This window comes from Bufo gargarizans, chromosome 5 (assembly GCF_014858855.1).
Source record: "Bufo gargarizans isolate SCDJY-AF-19 chromosome 5, ASM1485885v1, whole genome shotgun sequence".
Lineage (NCBI taxonomy): Eukaryota > Metazoa > Chordata > Amphibia > Anura > Bufonidae > Bufo > Bufo gargarizans.
Genome location: NC_058084.1, coordinates 174,116,998 through 174,142,852, shown reverse-complemented (window position 1 = coordinate 174,142,852; position 25,855 = coordinate 174,116,998). Strand labels below are relative to the sequence as shown.

The window sequence follows — 25,855 nt, the reverse complement described above, 5'->3', positions numbered from 1 at the left end:
AGCACTCCCTCAGTGCGCCTGCGCCGATGACGTCTTCTATTTCGGTGATGTCATCGGCGCAGGCGCACTGAGGGAGTGCTGAGGAGACGAGCCTCCTCATCTCAGAGCGCCTGCGCCGAATCAACAGAGGCGCGCGATTTTTGAAATGCCGACATGGCTGGCCGGAGGAGGAGATCCCGGCTGGCCCTGTCAATCAACACGACGAGGGGGCGGATTTCTGCAGCAGCTAGCAGCAAGTAGCCGCCCTACTTGCTGTTAGAGACCGAATTTACATATTATAAAACTTCGTTTTTTGCAGAAACTGCTGGATCAAAGTAAGTAACACAATTATATTGTCATATATCGCAATATAACTAATTTCACTAGCCCAAAAAAAAAATATCACTTTAGTGGGGTGACAGAAGCCCTTTAAGGCAGCTATTCTACTCCTCCCCTCAAAGAAACAGTTGTGATTTATCATTTCCTTTTATAAGTGAATAAGAAAACAGATATAAATGGTACCTATCTGAATATGTTCGCACATTTCTATTTCAGATCCTTCAGATGCTAAATATTTAGCAGCAGATTTTCTAATACGGTCTAAGATTTAAATAATATGCCAGATTTATTGCCGTGGCTGATGCTGGATGATAAATCAGTTTCATCTTTATAATATCTAGTCTATACTGCCTTAAGCCCCTTTCACACGAGCGAGTATTCCGTGCGGGTGCAATGCGTAATGCGAACATATTGCGCCCGTACTGAATCCGGACCAATGCATTTCAATGGGTCTGTGTACATGAGCGTTGGCTTTCACGCATCACTTGTGCGTTGGGTGAAAATTGCAGCATGTTCTATATTCTGCGATTTCCACGCAACGCTGGCCCCATAGAAGTGAATGGGGCTGTATGAAAATCTCGTCGCGTCCACAAGCAAGTGCAGATGTGATGTGTTTTTCACGGATGGTTGCTAAGAGATGTTGTTTGTATACCTTCTTTTTGCTATCACGCGCGTGCAAAACACATTAAATCACATTTCACCCGCAAGATGAAAACTGAACAACTGAACGCAATTGCATAAAAAACTGAATGAACTTGGTTGCCAAATAGCGCATTTTTCACTGAACGCATCCATAACACATCCGGACCTATTCCGCTCAGGCTCGTCTGCAAGGGGCCTAATAGTTGGCTTACTTCACCCAAGGAAAAATTCTGGCAGATGGTGTTACATCTTAAGCCACACCTCTATCCCCCTAAGGGCTCTTTCACATGAGCGGATGCGGTGCGGGTAATCCGCTGCGTGAAAGAGTGCCAAGCCGCGCTCTGGACAGCAAAGACACGGAGCATTAACATGAATGATAACGCTCCGTGCCTCTCTGTAACCTTTTTACTACAAAATCACAGTGAGGTGAAGTTGTCACTGTGATTTTGTAGTAAAAAGATCACAGAGGGGCACAGAGCATTATTACTCATGGTAACACTCTGTGTCTCTGTACAGAGCGGGGCTTGGCTCTCTTTCACACAGCGGATTCCACGCACGGCATCTGCTCGTGTGAAAGAGCCCTAAGGCTCACATTGGGCCCACACAGAATCTGGACCCATTCATTTTAATGGGTCTGCGTACATGAGCGTTGGTTTTCATGCATCACTTGTGCGTTGCATGAAAATCGCAGCATGTACTATATTCTGCAATTTTCACGCAACGCTGGCCCCATAGAAGTGAATGGGGCTGCATGAAAATCCACGTTTTTTACTGATGGTTGCTTTTCTAAAGCCTCTTTCACACGGGTGTCCGCCTCCAAAGCAGAATGGAGACGAAACGGAGACAAACTGATGCATTCTGAGCGGATCCTTTTCCATTCAGAATGCATTAAGTCAAAACTGATCCATTTTGGACCGCTTGTGAGAGACCTGAACGGATCTCACAAACGGAAAGCCAAAACACCAGTTTGAAAGTAGCCTTAAGCCTCATTCACACATCAGTGTTTGGTCAGTGATGGTGAGCCAAAATCAGGATTGGAGCCTCCACAGAGATAAGGCATAAGGGAAAGATCTGCACCTGTTCTGTGTTTAGAGCTGCACCTGGTTTTGGCTCTCAGTCACTGATGGAAATCACTGACCGAACACTGAGGTGTGAATTAGGCATTAGTAAGGCCCCTTTCACATGGGCGAGTATTCCGCGCGGGTGCGATGCGTGAGTTGAATGCATTGCACCCGCACTGAATCCGGACCCATTTATTTCTATGGGGCTGTTCACATGAGCGGTGATTTTCACGCATCACTTATGCGTTGCGTGAAAATCGCAGCATGTTCTATATTCTGCGTTTTTCACGTAACGCAGGCCCCATAGAAATGAATGGGGTTGCGTGAAAATCGCAAGCATCCGCAAGCAAGTGATTTTCACGCATGGTTTCTAGGTGACAGTCTATTCACTGTATTATTTTCCCTTATAACATGGTTATAAGGGAAAATAATAGCATTCTGAATACAGAATGCATAGTACAATAGTGCTGGAGGGGATAAAAAAAAATTAAAACATTAACTCACCTTCTCCTCTTGATCGCGTAGTTCCCGGTCTCTTCTTTACTTCTTTAATGATGAGCTGCGGGCTAAAGGACCTGTGGTGACGTCTGATCACATGCTCCATCACCACGGTGATGGACCATGTGATTGCAGCATGTGATCTGACGTCACCACAGGTCATTTAGCCCACAGCTAGTAAAGAAGAGACCGGGAACTACGCGATCAAGAGGAGAAGGTGAGTTAATTTTTATTTATTTTTTTAACCCCTCCAACACTATTATACTAAGCATTCTGTATTCAGAATGCTATTATTTTCCCTTATAACAATGTTATAAGGGAAAATAATACAATCTTCAGAATATCAATCCCAAGCCCGAACTTCTGTGAAGAAGTTCGGGTTTGGGTACCAAACATGCGCGATTTTTCTCACGCGAGTGCAAAACGCATTACAATGTTTTGCACTCGCGCTGAAAAATCGCGCATTTTCCCGCAACGCACCCGGCTCTTATCCGGGCAAAAAACATGACGCCCGTGTGAAAGAGGCCTAAATGTTAACATTAAAACAAAGCATGAAAAATGTGAAAAAACTATATTTTTTCCTGTTTCTGACCATTTGTCCCTGAATAATGCATGAAACAAATATTCACTTCAACTCTTAAAAATATGAAAGCCCCATGAGTCCCACAAAAAATAAACGTAACTATTTGGAGTAGGCTGAGAAGTGAAAAAAAATATATATCACCTTTATAAGGCAACACTGCAAAATGTAAAACTTTGCTCTGGAAATGAAGGCCAAAACATCCCTGGTCATGAAAGAGTTTATATTTTTATTTACCTGTTTAATAATCTTGGTTCCTTTGGGATCCTTCATGTTGACAGCTATACTCTAACAAAATGAAATAGGATAGGAAATGAACAAGACACAAAATATTTCTGTCTTCATTTAATAATGTTATAAATTATGCAACTTTAGGCATTGACACATGGTACCTATACACAGGGCAATAACAGTATAGCAGAGAGATGCTTCATTTTCTGTCTCTTCAGAATTCCCTTTTTCTTAGAGGGATCCCACAAAAATACAGCTTGTTTGAACCTTAGACTAATGGGGTCATTTATCAAACTGGTGAAAAGCAGTACTGGCTTAGTTACCGTATTTTTCGCCCTATAAGACGCATTTTTTCCCCCAAAAGTGGGGGGGAAATAGCAGTGTGTCTTATGGGGGGCGAATACTGCGACCGTCCAGTGAATATGCTGAGAGGGAGGAGGGGCTGGGGGCCGGCATCTGTTTCTGCAATGCGTGCGGGGCCCGGTGCAGTCACTGTATTCTACTACACCGGGCACCACTCTCTGTAGTATACGGTAATCATATGTAACTTGTGGGTATTGTTAAAATATTCCAATCATCTTAAATCTAGCGCTGTACTACTTACAACTAACTTCTTGGCAGTCAGGAGGCCGGGCGGGCGGGCTGGCGCTCGTAGCATAGCTCACTACGCTCACTGCGTCTGCACCGGCCACTTTATGAATGAAGCAGGCGGCACAGGCGCAGTAAGCGTAGTGAGCTATGCTACGAGCGCCAGCCCGCCCGCCCGGCCTCCTGACTGCCAAGAAGTTAGTAGTAAGTAGTACAGCGCTAGATTTAAGATGATTGGAATACTTTAACAATACCCACAAGTTACATATGATTACCGTATACTACAGAGAGCGGTGCCCGGTGTAGTAGAATACAGTGACTGCACCGGGCCCCGCACACATTACAGAAACAGATGCCAGCCCCCATTCACTACACAGGGACACTGTTATGGGGGATCTGTGGATGACACATAAGATGCTATATATGTGTCATCCACAGATGCCTCCACAATGATCCCCCATAACAGTGCCATCCACATGTGCCCCCATAACAGTGCCATCCACAGATGCCCCCATAACAGTGCCATCCACAGATCCCCCATAAGAGTGTCATCCACAGACCACCATTACGGTAGTTCAAAACCCACCAAAAGCACACCTTTTGGTTCAAAATATTTTTTTTCTTATTTTCCTCCTCAAAAACCCAGGTGCGTCTTATGGGCAGGTGCGTCTTTCAGGGCGAAAAATACGGTACCCTTAGCAACCAATCAGATTCTACCTTTTTTTGACAGCTCATTTGAAAATAAAAGGTGAAATCTGATTGGTTGCTATGAGCTACTTTACACCAGATTGATTTATGGGACTTATTTATTTCTGGGGGCATGGTGCATTGTGTTATTTATTTAATGGGATGTGGTATGTTGTATTATATATTTCTAGGACATGGTGTATTATATTATTTAGTTATGGGGAGGGGGTGCATTGTATTATTTATTTATGGGGATGTGGTATATTATATTATTTATTTAAGGGAACATAGCACATTATATTATTTATTTCTCGGGGCATGGTGTGTTTTATTATTTATTTATGGGGATGTGGTATATTAAGAATATATTATTTATTTCTGTGACGTGGTGTATTATTTATTTATGGGGGTGCGGTGTTTTGTATTTATTTATGGGGTGTTGTGTACTGTATTATTTATTAATGAAGGGCAGTGCATTACATATATTGTTTTTTTTAACACCGTTTTTTGTTTTTACAGCGTTCATCCGACAGGGTAGGTCATGTGATATTTATATACAGCCGGTTGTTATGGTCGTGGCAATACCTAACCTACCTACAAAATAAAAGCTTTATTGAAAAAAAAACCTGCTTTGGTGTTGCCATTTTCTGAGAGCCATATTTAGACTGCTGTAATGCCGTGGGCTCCTATGACCAATTTTGAAGAAAGGTAGGGACACAACAAAGTCACTTCAACACTGTTTATTGCTTGTTCCAGCCAACTTGCAGCCGGGTCAGGTAATCATTCCACAGGCCAGTGTTTCCTTCACATGTGCCTTTCAATGTGTGATCTGCAGCAGCTCACTTCATAGACACACCCTGCTTCCTGCTGCTCACTTTTAAAACACAATCGTGGACATGAGCCACATATAAACCCCGGAGTGGATCGTGGGGAGTAAGCACCCACCCAGCTCTTTGCTTACTCCCAGTAAAAGTCAGGCCCTAATTAGCTGTTACCAGCTATACTAGGTAACAACAGTGTCCACTATCTACAGTGCTGCCCATAATTATTCATACCCCTGGCAAATTTTGACTTAAAGTTACTTTTATTCAACCAGCAAGTAATTTTTTGACGACCAGCTTTTTGCATGTCTCCACAGGTATTTTTGCCCATTCATCTTTAGCAATGAGCTCCAAATCTTTCAGGTTGGAGGGTCTTCTTGCCATTACCCTGGTCTTTAGCTCCCTTCACAGATTCTCAATTGGATTTAAGTCTGGACTCGAGCTGGGCCACTCCAAAACGTTAATGTTGTTGTCTGCTAACCATTTCTTCACCACTTTTTCTGTGTGTTTTGGGTCACTGTCATGCTGAAATGTCCACTGGTGCCCAAGGCCAAGTTTCTCTGCAGACTGCATGATGTTGTCGTTGAGAATCCTCATGTATTGCTCTTTTTTCATGGTGCCATTTACTGTGATTAGGTTCCTTGGTCCGTTAGCTAAAAAACATCCCCAAAGCATTAGGTTCCCACCACCATGTTTGACAGTGGGGATCGTGTTCTTTGGGTTCAAGGCTTCTCCTTTTTTACACCAAATGAAGGAAACATCATTGTGACCAAACAATTACATTTTTGTTTCATCCGACTATAACACAGAAGACCAGAAGTCTTCTTTCTCCAGATGAGCTTTTACAAAGGCCAAGCAAGCTTTTATGTGCCATATCTGATTCATGAGCCATATGGATTGTCTGCCTTAAGACATTGCCACCAGCAAAGCCCAGATTCACCAGGATGGCCTTGTGTCACAACCAGACATCTGAGAAGCTCCTTTCAGAACCTCCTCCTTGAGCTTTCGTTGTTTTGGTTTTCAGTTCCTCATCTCGTTAGCCTCTCTCAGCTGTCATGTAGTTGGACTGATTGCATCCCTTTAAATTCCTCCCCATAATGCATTAGTGTGCGGTTTATACAACTTCCTGGAGTGTGTGTGCATGCTGATCCTATTTCCCAGTCTTCTACAAGTTAAGTGTTGTACATTCATTTGTGATTTTATGTTTGCTGGATCCCAGGTGACCCTGACTCCCTCCGTGTCTAGTGTAGGGAGCCGGTGGTCGTGTCCCCTCACTATTGTAGGGTGTTCAGGTGTTATATAGTCGAGGTACGAGGATATGCGATCATCCACCATTGGGGTGTTTGCATAGGCTGAGCAGTCAGGGAGAGTGCCAGGGCTTATGCAGGGGTCTCCCTTTTGTTCCTTAGTTTTGGATCCAGTGAGTCATATATTCTTTTTGCATTGTCTTGTTTCCTGTACACCTTCCGTGACATTATAAACCGCCAAAACCGTCTCAAGCATGGATCCGGTTTCACTTTTGACTGAACGCTTCCAGGGTCTTTCATTGGAGGTAGCTGATCTCCGTAAGACTCTTTCTCAGTTTCTAGTGACCGGTTCAGCTTACGTTCATGGAGTTTGCTCTGAGCTTAAGATCTCGCTCCCGGATACGTTCTCCGGGGGTAGTGAGAATTTTGTGCGTTTCAGAGAGGCTTGCAAACTCCATTTTCGCCTTCTTCCCCATTCCTCTGGTGATGAGGAACGGAGGGTGGGGATCATTATATCGCTGCTCAGGGGTAACGCTCAGTCGTGGGCCTTTTCGCTGCCGGTGGGATGAATTCAGTGGATGAATTCTTTTTAGCCCTGGGTCAGATATATGATGATCCGGATCGTGTTGCTTTGGCTGAGTCTAGACTACGTCTGTTATGCCAGGGTAAACAATCCGCAGAGATATACTGCTCAGAATTTCGGAGATGGGCAGCTGATACTGGTTGGAATGATGCTGCACTCCAAAGTCAATTTTGCCATGGTCTTTCAGAGGGATTGAAAGATGCATTTGCCTTTCATGAGAGGCCTATCTCCTTGGACTCTGCTATGTCTCAGGCCGTTCGTATTGACAGGCGTCTTAGAGAGAGAGGAGAGATCTCTCCTTCCTGTCATACTCAGTCCCAGGACAGTGCAGCGGTCTCTTTCTGTGCGCAGGGGTCTCAGTCGCTGTCAGCCCTTTCTGAGCAGGAGCCCATGCAGCTGGGGTTGATTGCCTCTGACAATAGAAGATTCAGCCCGCATGGGAAGGTTTGTTTTTGTTGTGGAGGTATAAATCATTTGGCAAATGTTTGTCCCTCTAGGAGATTCAGGCAGTTTTCTGGGAGTAATAAAGAAACAAAAAGGAAAAAATCTTTTAAAAATGTTCCATCTGTTACTATTGGCAGGGTTGAGGCGGAAATTTATGTTTTTCCGTTTGCTTGTAGTTCACGTTTTGTCCTGCCTGCCAGGGTGGCGCTAGAGAGCAAGAACATTTTTTGTGAGATTTTTGTAGATAGTGGAGCAGCTGTCAATCTCATTGATAATCATTTTGTGATAACTCATGGTTTCCAGGTATGCACTTTGGGAAAGGATATTCCTGTTTTTGCTATTGATTCCGCTCCACTTTCTCAGAAATCATTAAAGGGCATAGTTCACAAAATGTTGAGGATGTGTCATGTTTCGTCCTTACCGGATTACCTACTCCTCTTGTGTTGGGGCTACCCTGGCTCACTAAACATAACCCCACCATTGATTGGCAAGCGAGGCAAATAAATGGTTGGAGTGACTTTTGCAGAGAGAATTGCCTTACGACATCTGTTTCTGAGGTTTCTACTAAGACTGTACCATATAGAACACACAGAGAGAATGCACCAAACAGATATAACACTGACTATGCTGGCAAGACATAAGTAAAGGTATTAAAAGCTGAGACTTTTGCCAATATGTTCCAGTCATGGAGATATCGGAGCCCACATGCACCACGTCACGGTTCTCAGCATGGCAAGGGGTCCTAACCACTACTCTGACTATGGTGTGAACACGGTCTGGGGATGATATAATTCAGCTCACAGCCAAGCTCCCCACAATTGCCCAGCATGAATACTGCGGTTGTACAATGTGGATGAAGCCAGGCCGTGAGCCACACCCACACCAGACCATGTGATGGAGGTTACCAGGTGCAAAAAAGTGTTAGAGTGCCAAGTAAAGGCAAACACACTCAAATCTAGCAAGACAGAAAATGAAAAACAAAAAAATTGTGGCAATTCTGGAGGAGCTGCTCAGCCCATGACACTGTAGCGTGTCTTTTGTTAGGGGAGCAGCCCGACCGCATGTGGACCGCAGTAATCGACTAACCCCAGCAAAATATGCATACAATGGAGGATATCGACGCGGTCCACATGCACCACAAGAGCAAACTACACAGAATGTAGCAATCATATAGAACACACAGAGAGAATGCACCAAACAGATATAACACTGACTATGCTGGCAAGACATAAGTAAAGGTATTAAAAGCTGAGACTTTTGCCAATATGTTCCAGTCATGGAGATATCGGAGCCCACATGCACCACGTCACGGTTCTCAGCATGGCAAGGGGTCCTAACCACTACTCTGACTATGGTGTGAACACGGTCTGGGGATGATATAATTCAGCTCACAGCCAAGCTCCCCACAATTGCCCAGCATGAATACTGCGGTTGTACAATGTGGATGAAGCCAGGCCGTGAGCCGTGTTCTATATGATTGCTACATTCTGTGTAGTTTGCTCTTGTGGTGCATGTGGACCGCGTCGATATCCTCCATTGTATGCATATTTTGCTGGGGTTAGTCGATTACTGCGGTCCACATGCGGTCGGGCTGCTCCCCTAACAAAAGACACGCTACAGTGTCATGGGCTGAGCAGCTCCTCCAGAATTGCCACAATTTTTTTGTTTTTCATTTTCTGTCTTGCTAGATTTGAGTGTGTTTGCCTTTACTTGGCACTCTAACACTTTTTTGCACCTGGTAACCTCCATCACATGGTCTGGTGTGGGTGTGGCTCACGGCCTGGCTTCATCCACATTGTACAACCGCAGTATTCATGCTGGGCAATTGTGGGGAGCTTGGCTGTGAGCTGAATTATATCACCCCCAGACCGTGTTCACACCATAGTCAGAGTAGTGGTTAGGACCCCTTGCCATGCTGAGAACCGTGACGTGGTGCATGTGGGCTCCGATATCTCCATGACTGGAACATATTGGCAAAAGTCTCAGCTTTTAATACCTTTACTTATGTCTTGCCAGCATAGTCAGTGTTATATCTGTTTGGTGCATTCTCTCTGTGTGTTCTATATGATTGCTACATTCTGTGTAGTTTGCTCTTGTGGTGCATGTGGACCGCGTCGATATCCTCCATTGTATGCATATTTTGCTGGGGTTAGTCGATTACTGCGGTCCACATGCGGTCGGGCTGCTCCCCTAACAAAAGACACGCTACAGTGTCATGGGCTGAGCAGCTCCTCCGGAATTGCCACAATTTTTTAGTTTTTCATTTTCTGTCTGTAAGACTGTACCATCTTTTCTCTCTGAATTTTCGGATGTCTTCTCTGAGAGTGGAGTTCAGGATTTGCCCCCGCACAGGGAGTACGATTGCCCTATTAATCTCATCCCAGGCGCCAAGCTGCCTAAATCTCGTTTATACAATCTTTCCCAACCTGAAAGGGTCGCTATGCGTGCTTATATCTCTTATATCTCTGAGAGTCTGAGAAAAGGACACATACGACCCTCGAAGTCACCTGTTGCCGCTGGTTTTTTCTTTGTTAAGAAAAAAGATGGTTCTTTAAGGCCTTGTCTGGATTTCAGGGAGCTGAACAGTATCACTATTCGTGACCCTTATCCGCTTCCTCTGATCCCGGACCTGTTTAACCAGATTGTTGGGGCTAAAGTCTTTTCCAAATTAGATCTAAGAGGGGCATACAAAACCTACATAGACAAATGCCAGACCGCTGGTATTCATTGATTCTTTATTGCAAAAAACATTATAATATAATGATATACATGATTAAAAGAGAAAAAGTGCAGGAGATAAAACCTGGTCAGGGTCTGAGAAGGAGACGAATGGAAGACGGCCTTCAATACCCCTGAGGGCCATTTTGAGAATTTGGTTATGCCTTTTGGTTTAATGAATGCCCCAGCCGTTTTTCAGCAGTTCGTGAACAGCATTTTTTATCATTTAATGGGAAAATTTGTATTAGTGTATTTGGATGACATTTTGATTCTTTCTCCTGATTTCAAAACTCATAAGGAACACCTACGTCAGGTCTTGCTCATCCTGCGGGAGAATAAATTATACGCGAAACTGGAAAAATGTGTGTTTGCGGTTCCAGAAATTCAATTTCTGGGGTTTCTTCTCTCCGCTTCTGGTTTTCGCATGGACCCCGAGAAGGTCCGCGCTGTGCTTGAGTGGGAGCTTCCTGAGAATCAGAAGGTGCTGATGCTTTTTTTGGGCTTTGCCAATTATTAAAGGAAGTTTATTTTGAATTATTCCTCTATTGTTAAACCACTCACTGATAAGACCAGAAAGGCGGTAGATTTTTCTTCCTGGTCTGTAGAGGCGCGTAAGGCCTTTTCTAATATCAAGGAGAGTTTTGCTTCCGCTCCTATCTTGGTACAACCTGATATTTCTCTACCCTTCATAGTTGAGGTTGATGCTTCTGAGGTGGGTGTGGGTGCGGTCTTGTCTCAGGGTTCCTCTCCTGCCAAATGGCGACCGTGTGCCTTTTTCTCAAAGAAACTCTCCTCCGCAGAGAGAAATTACGATGTGGGAGATAGGGAATTGTTGGCCATCAAGTTGGCTTTTGAGGAATGGCGCCATTGGCTAGAGGGAGCCAGACACCCTATTTCTGTGTTTACTGACCATAAAAATCTGGCCTACTTGGAGTCAGCCAAGCATCTGAACCCGAGACAGGCCAGATGGTCTTTGTTCTTTTCAAGGTTTAATTTTGTTGTCATGTTCCGCCATGGGGTTAAGAATGTGAAGGCAGATGCCCTGTCACGTTGTTTTCCTGGAGGTGGGAATTTTGAAGACCCAGGTCCCATTTTGGCTGAAGGTGTGGTGGTCTCTGCTCTTTTTCCTGAATTGGAGGCAGAGGTGCAGGCAGCCCAGTCAGAGGCTCCTGATCTTTGTCCTCCTGGGAGGTTGTTTGTGCCTCTCGCTTTAAGACACAAGATTTTTAAGGAACACCACAATACGGTCCTTGCTGGGCACCCGGGGGCAAGAGCCACAGTGGATCTCATCGCTCGGAGATTCTGGTGGCCTGCGATTCGTAAGTCGGTTGAGGGTTTTGTGGCAGCCTGCGAGACTTGCGCTCGTGCCAAAGTCCCTCATTCACGGCCATCAGGTCCTCTCCTTCCCTTACCCATTCCTTCCCGTCCTTGGACACATCTGTCCATGGACTTCATTACGGACCTGCCTCGTTCCTCGGGGAAGACTGTGATTCTGGTGGTGGTGGACCGTTTTAGCAAAATGGTGCATTTCATCCCTTTTCCTGGTTTGCCCAATGCTAAGACGCTGGCGCAGGCTTTTATTGATCACATTGTCAAATTGCATGGTATTCCTTCAGACATAGTCTCTGATAGGGGCACGCAGTTTGTTTCCAGATTCTGGAAGGCTTTCTGTTCTCGCTTGGGGGTTCGGTTGTCATTCTCTTCTGCTTTCCACCCGCAGTCGAATGGCCAGACAGAACACGTCAATCAGAATCTGGAGACATATCTGCGCTGTTTTGTGGCAGAGAATCAGGAGGATTGGTGTTCTTTTTTGTCCCTTGCTGAGTTTGCTTTAAATAACCGTCGTCAGGAGTCCTCTGATAAGTCACCATTTTTTGGTGCATATGGGTTTCATCCGCAGTTTGGGACTTTCTTGGGAGAGGGGTCTTCTGGTTTACCTGACGAGGACAGATTCTCCTCGTCTTTGTCATCTATTTGGCAAAAGATTCAGGTTAATCTAAAGAGCATGAGTGAGAGATATAAGCATGTGGCAGATAAGAGACGTGTGCCTGGTCCGGACCTGAATGTTGGTGATCTGGTGTGGTTGTCTACCAAGAATATCAAATTGAAGGTTCCCTCCTGGAAGTTGGGTCCTAAGTTTATTGGGCCTTACAAAATCCTGTCTGTCATCAATCCTGTTGCCTACCGTCTTGATCTTCCACAGACTTGGAAGATCCATAATGTTTTTCATAAGTCCTTATTAAAACCTTATGTTCAACCCATTACCCTCACCTTAGCCTCCTCCTCCGATTATGGTTGATGGGAATCTTAAATTTCAGGTCTCTAGGATTGTGGATTCTCGTCTTGTCCGCGGTTGTCTCCAGTACCTCGTTCATTGGGAGGGTTATGGTCCTGAGGAGAGGATGTGGGTCCCAGTGACGGACATTAAGGCCACTCGTCTCATCAGGGCTTTCCATAGGTCCCATCCTGAGAAGGTGGGCTCTGAGTGTCCGGAGTCCACTCGTAGAGGGAGGGGTACTGTCACAACCAGACATCTGAGAAGCTCTGACAGATGCCTTTCAGAACCTCCTCCTTGAGCTTTCTTTGTTTTGGTTTTCAGTTCCTCATCTCGTTAGCCTCTCTCAGCTGTCATGTAGTTGGACTGATTGCATCCCTTTAAATTCCTCCCCATAATGCATTAGTGTGCGGTTTATACAACTTCCTGGAGTGTGTGTGCATGCTGATCCTATTTCCCAGTCTTCTACAAGATAAGTGTTGTACATTAATTTGTGATTTTATGTTTGCTGGATCCCAGGTGACCCTGACTCCCTCTATGTCTAGTGTAGGGAGCCGGTGGTCGTGTCCCCTCACTATTGTAGGGTGTTCAGGTGTTATATAGTCGAGGTACGAGGATATGCGATCATCCACCATTGGGGTGTTCGCATAGGCTGAGCAGTCAGGGAGAGTGCCAGGGCTTATGCAGAGGTCTCCCTTTTGTTCCTTAGTTTTGGATCCAGTGAGTCATATATTCTTTTTGCATTGTCTTGTTTCCTGTACACCTTCCGTGACACCTTGGTGGTGATCCTTGGATTCTTTTTCACTTCTCTAACTATCCTCCTGGCTGGCACAGGTGTCACTTTTGGCTTCCGACAACGTCCTCTGAGATTTTCCACAGTGCGGAACATCTTGTATTTTTTGCTCAAATGTAAATAAAAGCTGAGAAATGTTTTTTTTCCACAATAATGCCTCTTGAACATGGTCTTATTATCTTTTGGGAGACACCTATGTAATTTCCCGTAAAAAAATTACTTGCTGGTTGAATAAAAGTAACTTTAAGTCAAAATTTTCCAGGGGTATGAATAATTATGGGCAGCACTGTATCTTAGCGGACACTCTAGCTTCTGGCTTCCACTCCACCAAGGCCGGATACCTTGGTGGCACATCTCAGGTGAACCACAGCAAACCACAATATGTATCTTCTTAATAGGTTTCTTGCACCATTCTCGGAGATACATACCGTCCTTCATATATGAGGCCTGTCACTATATCACAAGACATAGAATATGTCTATTGTTTATTTTGGTTTGCAATCTTACACAATAAAAGCATTTTGGAAAAATGGTGCTATTTTCTGAAAGCCATATTTTTTATTTTTCTGCCAATCCTCTTGTGTAGGGTATAACATTTTTTTGCGGGATGAGGTGATGATTTCAGTGGTACCATTTTGGGGTAGTTTTTGATCACTCACTACTACACTTTTTGTAAGGAAAACTGATCAAAAAATGGCTATTTTGGCGCCATTTTTATTTATTGTTTTATGACGTTCATCTGACGGAGTGGATAATGAAATATTCTTATAGAGCCAGTCATTACGGATGTTGCAATACCTACTACGTGTTGTTGTTTTTTTTTTTATTATTATTATTATTATTATATATGGCTTGATGTGGCGAAAGGGTGCTTTTTTTTTCTTGAAACAAGTTTTTTGTCACACTTTTGGGGGTCTGATCCCCTCTACAATGCATTACAATACATTGTGTAATGTAATGCATTGCCTGTTATTGTATTACACTGACAGAGTGCCTATAAGACTCAGCCAGCTACCGTAGCTGGCAAGCTCTGATACCTGTGGAAGCCATCAGGCTGCCATACCAGCCATCGGATTCCCATCACCGGTCATTGACCGCGGCATACGAGAGGTTAATGATTCCGCAGAGGTTAATGATGTCGGTAAATGCAGCTGGAGCTCGGCTGTCAGAAACAGCTGCACCCACTCAATCGGCGTGCTGTACATGTACATGGCAGCTTTCGGGAACTCACTTCCCAACAGCCGTATGCGTATAACGGATGTCGGGAAGGGGCTAAAGGAGACACAATGTGCTGAATTATTTATTTATGGGGGTGTGGTGTATTCTGTTATTTATTAATGACAACGTGGTGTAGTGCATTATTTATTTATCCATTCCAGTGTGTTATGTTATTTATTTTTGGGGGCATGGTATTGTATTATTTATTTAAGGGGGCATGGTGTATTGTGTTATTTATTTAGGAGGGCACAGTGCATTGTATTATTTATTTTTGGGGCATGGCATATTGTATAATTTATTTATGGGGGTGTGGTGTATTGTAATATTCATTTATAAGGGCATGGTGTATTTATTTAAGGGGGAGGTGTGCATTGTATTATTTATTTATAGGGGCCTGCAGACAAGAATAGGACATGTTCTATTTTTTGGCGGAATGGAAGTGCGGATGCGGACAGCACACTGTGTGCTGTCCGCATCTTTTGCGGTCCCAAGGAAAATGAATGGGTCCGGATCCATTCCACAAAGTTGCGGAACGGATCCAGACCCATTTTGCGGACATTCTTGTTTGTAAAGCAATCGGGTCATACTGGAAGCTGTAATATTCACACAATACAAACATATACTGTATGTTATTGGTTAACCTGACTTGACAATTGGTTAATTTGCTTATTAAAGTAGGACGCGTTTTCCACGGTGTGCTACATCTCAGACACCCCATACACCAAGTATGGAAATTGTTGTTAAAAGTCTGAATCCCACCCCTGCAGGTGGCCCCTAATAATCAAATCCAATGGTGGGTCCTATGTACTTCAGTCTGTTACTGTCTACATTTTAGCTCATAGAGATGGGTCTCAAGCTGGAGACCTGGCTCTTTGACATCCATAAGGGCATGTGGACAGGTGCTAACTCAACTAAATGGGCTATCCACATACAGTTCGATTGTGTCAAGTCTTCCAGACAGATTTTCTTTTACCTGCTCTCCGTTATGGTTAACTGGACCATGATGCTAACTTAAAGGGACACTGACAGCCCAATAATCATATTTAGGTATACAGTTGCAAGAGAAAGTATGTGAACCCTTTGGAATGATATGGATTTCTGCACAAATTGGTCAAAAAATGGGATCTGATCTTCATCTAAGTCACAACAATAGACAATCACAGTCTGCTTAAACTAATTACACACAAAGAATTAAATGTTACCATGTTTTTATTGAACACACCATGTGAACATTCACAGTGCAGGTGGAAAAAGTATGTGAACCCCTGGATTTAATAACTGGTTGAACCTCCTTTGGCAGCAATAACTTCAACCAAGTGTTTCCTGTAGTTGCAGATCAGACGTGCACAACGGTCAGGAGTAATTCTTGACCATTCCTCTTTACAGAACTGATTCAGTTCAGCAATATTCTTGGGATGTCTGGTGTGAATCGCTTTCTTGAGGTCATGCCACAGCATCTCAATCGGGTTGAGGTCAGGACTCTGACTGGGCCACTCCAGAAGGCGTATTTTATTCTGTTTAAGCCATTGTGTTGTTGATTTACTTCTATGCTTTGGGTCATTGTCCTGTTGCAACATCCATCTTCTGTTGAGCTTCAGCTGGTGGACAGATGGCCTTAAGTTCTCCTTCAAAATGTCTTAATAAACTTGGGAATTCATTTTTCCTTCGATGATGGCAATCCGTCCAGGCCCTGACGCAGCAAAGCAACCCCAAACCATGATTCCCCCACCACCATACTTCACAGTTGGGATGAGGTTTTGATGTTGGTGTGCTGTGCCTCTTTTTCTACACACATAGTGTTGTGTGTTTCTTCCAAACAACTCAACTTTGGTTTCATCTGTCCACAGAATATTTTGCCAGTACTGCTGTGGAACATCCAGGTGCTCTTGTGCAAACTATTAACGTGCAGCAATGTTTCTTTTGGACAGCAGTGGCTTCCTCTGTGGTATCCTCCCATGAAATCCATTCTTGTTTAGTGTTTTACGTATCGTAGATTCACTAATGGGGATGTTAGCATATGCCAGAGACTTTTGTAAGTCTTTAGCTGACACTCTATGATTCTTCTTCACCTTATTGAGCAGTCTGTGCTGTGCTCTTGCAGTCATCTTTACAGGACGGCCACTCCTAGGGAGAGTAGCAGCAGTGCTGAACTTTCTCCATTTATAGACAATTTGTCTTACCGTGGACTGATGAACAGCAAGGCTTTTGGAGATACTTTTATAATCCTTTCCAGCTTTATGCAAATCAACAATTCTTAATCGTAGGTCTTCTGAGCGCTCTTTTGTGCAAGGCATCATTCACATAAGGAAATGCTTCTTGTGAAAAGCAAACCGAGAACCGGTGTGTGGTTTTTTTTATAGGGCAAGGCAGCTATAACCAACCCCTCCAATCTCATCTCATTGATTGGACTCCAGTTGGCTGACGCCTCACTCCAATTAGCTCTTGGAGATGTCAATAGCCTAGGGGTTCACATACTTTTTCCACCTGTACTGTGAATGTTTACATGGTGTGTTCAGAAAAAAACATGGTAACATTTAATTATTTGTGTGTTATTAGTTTAAGCAGACTGTGATTGTCTATTGTTGTGACTTAGATGAAGATCAGATCACATTTTATGACCAATTTGTGAAGAAATCCATATCATTCCAAAGGGTTCACATACTTTTTCTTGCAACTGTATATATGACAGTACAGGTCTTCTAAAGTGTATTAAAATCATATAAGTATCCCCCCTGTCCACCTTATAAATACAGTAAACTGAAGTTTTATAACCTGGGTGAAGCGTCTTCATTCTGCCCAAGGGACGGCGTTTCATCTCCACTTGCGCCCAGCCAGCTGCCCCCAACTGCCGTTTTGAAGCGCCGTCCAGCTCATCAATATTCACTTCGCTGGGCGGCTACTACTGTCCCCGACTGCACAAGATCCGGCGTGTGCCCATTTCAATACTATGGGCATCGGCCTCTAGTATTAACCCATTCTGAGGTGTAAGAGAGCAGCGCTCTGAAGCGCTGCTCTGAACAGTGCCCGGCGCATACCGAAGAGGCTGAAGCGGCTCGAAGATGCTGACTGAACGCAGGCGCGATGTGATCCCGGCCAGTGAGGGTGCCGGGCGCATGCGCTGAAGATAAGACGGAGGCCGATGCCCATAGGATTGTATTGGGCATGTGCCGGATCTTGTGCAGTTGGGGACAGTAGTAGCCGCCCAGCGAAGTGAATATTGATGAGCTGGGCGGCGATTCAAAACGGCAGTTGGGGGCGGCTGGCTGGGCGCAAGTGGAGATGAAACGCGGCCCTTGGGCAGAATGAAGACGCTTCACCCAGGTTATAAAACTTCAGTTTACTATATTTATAAGGTGGACAGGGGGGATACTTATATGATTTTAATACACTTTAGAAGACCTGTACTGTCATATATATACCTAAATGTGATTATTGGGCCTGTCAGTGTCCCTTTAAAATGCCCTAAGAGGTCATTTGGTAATGGATTTTCACAACCTGCAACGCCTTTAGTCTGGCCCACAATGGTGCCACCAAGTGTCCCCTGTTAATGTCTTCTAATTAGGAGAAAGGGCTCTACTAGCAGTTACTAATATACTGTATGCACAGAAGCAATTCTTAAGACTCCCCTTACTAAGGCTGATTTGCATCAGTCTATCTGAAGCAAATATTTAATAATCTTATTAATTTTTCTCATTAAGAGAAACAAAATCAGAACAAAAATAGAAATGATTTTGAGGTCTCGAAAGCTCGCTATGTTATATCTATGCTTCTATTTTTGTTAGCTATTAAAAAATATCAGACTAGGATCTAGGGGAGGGTGGGGGGGGGTCATACTAATAAGGGGTATATAGTGTAGATAGAGAGTGGGATATAGGTGTCACGCCCTGCCCTGTGGGTGTTCTGAGGAGATCTGTCAGAATTGCTGCACGTGACTCGATCTGACAGTTTGTTTTTTTGTGGGTTTGAACTGAATCCCACCTCCTCCCAGGTATTGTTCTTTAGGTAATTGGTGAGGCTATTTATCCCTCCCTCTCCCTATAGCCTTTGCGGGTTATAGTTCTGCCTTGTGTGAGCGCTGGAAGTTTGGTGGATCGTCTGCTCCAACACATCTCTAGATAAGATAAGATAATTAGATATGTTTTTACTAGGCCTCTAGGGTGACACTAGCTTCTTCGGTTGTTGAATAGCATGGGCATAGCAGCTTAGGGAAAGTGTTTTGGGGATTGCTAGGTGGTAACCCCTTTGTTCCCTAGCATTTGGGGCCTAGTCAGTTCTTTTGTTTGCCTTGTCGTGTTCTGTTTCCTTCCCTTATCTTACCTACCGTGACATTATAACCCGCCATACTGTAATTTTTTCCCTCGTGTTTGCAAAATGGAAGCTATTGATGCTTTGGTTGATCGCATGCAGGGATTGTCTTTGGAGGTAGCTGGACTCCGCAATTCGGTTGCACGATGTCAGAGTACTTTGGCGTCTGGTGCCGCCGGGGGAAACCAGGTCTGCCTGGAACCTAAGGTCGCTCTCCCTGATAGGTTTTCAAGGGGAGGTGATAACTTTGTTTGGTTTAGGGTCCATTCACACATCCGTGGTGTGTTTTGTGGATCCACAAAACACAGACAGTGGCAATGTGCGTTCCGCTATCCGCTATTGCGTAAAAGAATAGGACATGTTCTATTTTTTTCAGGATCGGAATTGCGGACCCGAAAGTGCGGGTCCGCAATTCCGGATCGGGGCCGCACGTCATGCGGCCCCATAGAAATTTATGGGTCTGCAATTCCATTCGGCAAAATGTGGAATGGAATTGCGGATGTGTGAATGGATGTGTGAATTGTATTTTTGTCTGCGTCCGATTTCATCTGGAGACGAAAACCAGAGAGTAGGGATTATTATTTCTCTGCTAAAAGGTTACGTCTTGGGCTTTTTCTCTGCCGACCGGTTCACAGTCCCTCCGGTCGGTGGATTAATTTTTCGGAGCCCTGGGCCTGATTTATGATGACCCAGACCGGGTCTCTATGGCTGAATCTAAGTTGCGCAGCTTGTGCCAGGGAGAACGTACTGCTGAGTCGTATTGTGCTGAATTTAGAAGATGGGCGACTGACTCGGAGTGGAATGATCCTGCACTCCTTAGTCAGTTCTGTCAGGGGCTATCTGAGAGATTAAAAGATGCCCTTGCATTTCATGAAAAACCTGATTCTTTGGAGGCGGCCATGTCTTTGGCCGTATGGATTGATAGACGTTTTAGGGAGAGGTGCAAGGTTCCCCTCGGGCAGGGAGTGCTGTCTGGTGGAGAATCAGTCCCTCCTGTCCCTCAGGGAACTATGACACTTGAATTAGGGGCTGGAGAGGAGCCTATGCAACTGGGTCCGGTTACTTCTTACTCTGGTAATAGGAATTTTAGGAAGTTGAATAGACTGTGTTACTTCTGTGGTCAAAAAGGTCATTTTGTTAATGTGTGCCCTTTTATTAAACATCGAAGTGGTAATGAAAAACAAATAGGGGATCCCTTCAAAGAAAAAAAAACTTCCTTACTCTTGGTAGTGTGAATGGGGAGTCAGAGCAGGCATATTCGTATCCTACCTGCAGTACCTGATTCCTCCTGTCTGCCATGGTGGTGCTAGACTCTGGAAATTTTGAGTTAAAGGTATTTATTGACAGTGGCGCAGGGGTTAATCTTATTGATTTTCAATTTCTTCAGAGTCATGGTTTTAAAACTAGCGCATTAAGCAAAGAGATACCAGTGTTTGCTATAGATTCCACCCCCCCCCCCCCCCCTCTCGCAAAGATGTCTAACTTATATTGTTCAGGATATTCATTTGAGGGTGGGTGAATCTCATGTTGAGTTCATTTCTTGCTTTGTTATGAAAGGTTTGCATGCTCCGATGGTTCTGGGTTTATCATGGTTGATAAAACATAACCCTACCATTGACTGGCAAACAAGACAAATCTGTAATTGGAGTGAATTTTGCATGAACAATTGTCTTAGTGCCTCTATTTCGAGCGTGTCCACTAAGGTTTTGCCTCAGTTTCTTTACGATTTTTCAGATGTATTCTCAGAGATTAGAGCTCAGGAATTGCCCCTTCACCGAGAGTATGATTGTCCGGTCAATCTTATCCCCAGAGCAAAATTGACAAAATCTCGGTTATATAATATTTCTCAACCCGAAAGAATAGCTATGCGGGAGTATATTGCAGAGAGTTTGGCAAAGCGACATATTAGACCATCTAAGTCTCCTATGGCCGCTGGCTTCTTTTTCGTAAAGAAGGACGGAGCTGTACCTATATTTTCGGGAACTGAATCTCATTACTGTCCGTGATTCTTATCCCCTTCCCTTGATTCTGAATCTATTTGATCAGATTGTTGGTGCAAAGGTATTTTCTAAATTGGATTCAAGAGGAGCTTATAATCTGATTAGAATCAGGGAAGGAGAAAAATACCAATACCCCCGAGGGTCACTTCGAGAACCAAACCCTGCAGGAGCATCCATGCTCCCTATTCTGTACCCCTGACTGTATTTATGTGTCTGTGGCCTGCACTCACCCCTGCAGCGCCACTGTTAACCCTTGTTGTTCCCTTAGGGATAGGATTAGAACCAAGTGGGGTGGGCTGCTAATATGTGTGTGTGTACTGTATTAGATAGCTATTTGGGTAGAATTTTGGAACCGTGTAGTGTAGTTTAGTGCTGTATTTATAGTACTGTCTTGTTAGTGTATTGCGTGCCTAGTGTACTGTAGGTATTAATAAAGCTTTTGTTTTATTTGTAACTATCTGTGTAATGTGTGGTTATTAGCGATAGTTAGTTCAGTAAGGCGCATGCAGCTAGTTTAGTGATTAGCGTAAGGCAAAGTAGCGTATTATTATTATAAAGGTATAAATAGGCGGAGTCATCGATAGACGGCTCCTCCTATTTATGAATATTAATTATTGATATTTGCATAAATATTGGCAATTAATATTCCCCCTTTACATTGGCGAGCCAGGCCCACTGCTTAGATTTTGAAATCTGTGTTTGGTTTTGAGGCTAGAGGTCGGTTAAACTGTGAATTATCAGGCAAGAGAGATGCGGTCAGTGGTCTGAACGTCTAGGACCTGATAATTCGGACAGGTAACGCGACTCTTCCTTATAGTACCAAACGCAGATCAAAATCTCTAGCAGAGAATCTATAATCTATCTGTGTATTAATATTTTTATATTTACTTTACATAATCACCACGTCACTTGAGTGTTGCAAGGGAGAAGAAGACACGTCACTGGAGGAGATCCTTTTTTATTGGAGCAGCGTACAAGTCCGCTGGTCAGAAAGAAGTGATACAGTAGAAAAAGGACTTCTTCCAAGCAGCTACGTAGGACAAAGAAGTACGGCACCAACGAGAAGATGGACGCTCAGCAAAAAGTGAGTATGAACTTCTCCACACTGCAACACTTGAGTAAACACAGCACTTCTAATCCCATTATCCCCACTACATACAAATCCTCTGAGCTGCTATGGTCCGCCTTGTTGGACCAGGCACACGCTCATGACCGAATTTGTAACAGTAGGAGTGTCTTCAACAAGACAAACAAACGCCTCCAAATGTTAGCCAAATTGGTTCTCACCTTTGAGGATACCATTTGGAAGGCAGAACACACAGAGACACTCACCAGCACAGGAAAGGCAGGGGAGGTTGCTGATAAGGCAAACTTCCACCGCAATTGTTGTGTTGACAACATTAGAAGAATTTACACACTAGAGGCTCAGTTACAAGAAGAAACCCATTGTACATTCGAAAGGGGCAGAGAGATCTGCGTGTTAGAGTCAAGACTCTCGGACAAGGAGGGTTTCTCCTCTGACATGGACAGAGAGCTACTCCGGCTGTACACTGAGAATAATCAGTACAGGAACAATACGGCATCTACGGATGCCCTGATTGTTCAAATGAGGGAGGACCTGGCTGCAAAGACGCAAAGCATTGCGGATTTGCTGCGGGCAATCTCCAATTTGTCCCGGCCTAGTACCAACAGTATGGTGCCCACGAAACAGGTTTGCATTTCGGGAACGGCACAGGGGGAGACAGCGGCGACAGCGCCAAGATCTCCAGCGGATAACACATCCGCAGTGGTAGATACTAGGGGACAGGTGAACCGGTCGCTACGATTCACCCCAACACCCGAGGAGAATAGAAGTAGCAGCCTTTTCCAGGAACAGGACAACGGATGGGAAGAGGAAAGTGGATGGCCATATTCCACTTCCAAAACACGTCCGGAGAAACAGGAAGGGGTTTATCCTAACCATTGCAGTATGGATAAACTTCCTGTTACGGATCTGCAAGGAGATCCCAAAATACGATCCCAATGTAGATCCGTTCACTTTATGCAATATTTTCGAGGGTCACTGTAATAAATATTCAGTGGCTCCGGAATATCGCATGGAGCTGTTAAAATTGGTAACCAAAGGTATGAGGTAACGGGGAGGATGTAACCCACGAATGGACAGTTTCATGATAAGGAGGAACGCCTCTCCATACTCACGAGACTGGACACGGGTCATTGGGACGTCACTCCAGAGGTCCTGTCAAAGTTCAAGCCTACTATCCATGATGAACCTTTGTCATTGTGTAGTCGGTTTGAAGCGATGTACAGGAGGGTTACTAAGGATCAGGGTATTGGGATTCCACAAGGCATGGTGCGCATGTTTGTGGAAAAGTTCCCATACCTTGATACTGCAATCCGGCTAAGTGCAGCTAGGGAGCCATCCCTCATGTATGCGGCCATGACTATTGAGCAGTATAGACAGGATATACTGCACAATAAGAAGTCTGTTAAAGTGAGGGAGCGTGTGCCTGTACACGTTAGATCACAAGATGAACAGGTACAGCACACGAGGTCTGCATCAACCGTTCGCCCCACGGCCCCGCCATGGGAAAAGCCTGTGTTTCCTGTGTTTACAATACGGGCACATTAGAAGGAATTGTCCACAAAATAACTCATTAGAAGGAATTGTCCACAAAATAACTGGTGTGGAATAAAGATTCCACACCAAATACTCAGGGTGAAAAGGCACAAGTGGCAGTAGGTACCTCACAGGTACCTACTGGGAGTCTGGTGGACATCGACTGAGGGTTAGGGGTCCCTCAAGAATTGGCACCAGTATGTCCCATCATACTGGACTCTTCAGGGAGACCCCACATAAAAGCCACAATTAAAGAACAGGAAATGAAAATCATGCTTGACACTGGTGTGGAAATTTCCATCACTAATGTCAAGCACGATTCACACCCCAACAGCCCCCAATGTGTGGTGATCGGATTTGATCACTAACAAGGGGGGTTGATGGCCCACAGAATTGAAGAGGTAATCGTCCAGATTACCAGGTGCACGACCCTCAGGATACCCATGTCGTATTACCCGGTTCTGATAACATTATCGGAACCGATGTAATGACACAAAATGGGTGGATCCTGGATCTGGCAAATTGCATTGTGTGGAAGGGTCCCAGACGAGCTAAGGTGTTTGTTATCCAACGCCAGTGTCTGGGACCACCTTTGCAAGCAGTAGAAAATTCTACTGACATGCTCAAACACAAGTGAGGTCTCACACAATCTAGACCTGGTGCCTATTGTGTACGAGCATCCCGAGCTGTGGGCCCAGAGTAAAAACAACTGTGGCAGACTGATTGGCGTTCAGGTGGACATACAGGGTCCTGACCCTCCACCTCAACGCCAATACCGATTTCCACCAGAGGCCACCCATTCAGTTATGGACACGGTCCATACTAGGGGTGTGGTTATTGAGGGCAATTCAAAATGCAACAATGCCCTCTGGCCAGTCAAGAAGAAGGACACTAGTGCATGGAGGCTTACCATAGACCTCCGGATCCTCAATAAATACACCCCAACGTCAGCTCCAGTGGTGGCCTAGACTCCCGACATCATGGCCAGAATAAGCGGCAAAAGCCATGCCGGTACAAATTTGCCTTTACAGTGGGGGACAAATAGTACATGTTTGCTGTACTGCCCCAGGGGTTACACAGCAGCCCCATGTATTTTCATCAGGCATTGGCGGCCGTACTGAGTGTGTTCTCACGGCCGGAATGCCTTCTACAATACGTGGATGACCTGCTCTTGCATACAGAAACCATGGAGGAACATTTGGTTCTGTTGAGAGAGCTGCTGGCACTCCTGGCAAAGTCAGGACTCAAGCTGAGTCCCCATAAGGCAAATTTGGCCAAAGTGGAGGTAACCTTCCTTGGGGCCCAAACTTCCTTTGGAACCAAAGTAATCATGACAACCCGTGTGGAAGCCATGGTGCAGTTACCCAGACCCGGCACTCTTGGGTGGCCAACTTCATGAGGGAATTCATAGAGGATTTCGCTGCCAAAGCGAAACCTCTCTATGAGCTCCTTCAAGGAGAATAACCCTCAATCAAAAGTTGGTCCGATGCGCAGGAGGAGGCCTTTTCAACTTTGAGCAACTCTTGCTCTGTGATACTCTCCCTGGAGTCTCCCAACAGAGATTCGGTAGATGGATCATGGATTTCAGTGGCCGGAATCTGCAGGTGGACCACAAGGTCAAGTATGTTCTGTCCCAGTTGCTAAATCTGACTGGAACCAAACATGACTGTGGCCAACCAGAACTGGACGACTTGCCACAGATGTTCAGGACCGACATCTTTGTTGATGGATCTCGATTCTATCTGGAGGGGGAATATGTCACGGGTTTTGCTGTGCTGGATGAGACCACTGGTACCCAGAGTCTTGTCAGGTTACCGGGTCACATGTCGGCACAGCGGGCAGAGCTAGAGGCTGTTAAAGAAACTCTGCTTCTTCAGCCCCCAGGGAAACTAACTATATATAGCGACAGCTCATATGGAGTTCGCTCCCTCACCCTGCATCATGACATATGGAAGAGGAGTGGATTTGTGGACAGTCAAAACAAACCTCTGGCTCATGTGTCGGTCCTGAAGGAGCTGTAGGAGTGGGGCATGGCACACATGACGGAAGCAGCCATTATCAAAATCCCGGCGCATCAAAAAGGGGATGAACCTTTGATAATGGGTAACAACAATGCAGACGAGCTGGTTAAACTTGCGGCAGTGTCTGGTACCCTCCGGGAACCAGGCATTGGGCCACTACCAACGCAGCGGATTGCAGCGCGTACCCATCTGAGTGACGGCCCGG

General features: G+C 44.8%; 1 protein-coding gene across 3 annotated transcripts in view; it reads right to left on the bottom strand.

Annotated features, from left to right (window-relative positions):
• Window positions 1-25,855, bottom strand: part of SUGCT (succinyl-CoA:glutarate-CoA transferase) — a 942,268-nt gene that overhangs the window by 866,321 nt on the left and 50,092 nt on the right. For all 3 annotated transcript variants that reach the window (XM_044293705.1, XM_044293704.1, XM_044293703.1), the window contains exon 5: window positions 3,337-3,387. In XM_044293705.1, coding sequence (XP_044149640.1) covers window positions 3,337-3,387 — 51 coding nt within the window. The remainder of the gene's footprint in view (window positions 1-3,336; window positions 3,388-25,855) is intronic.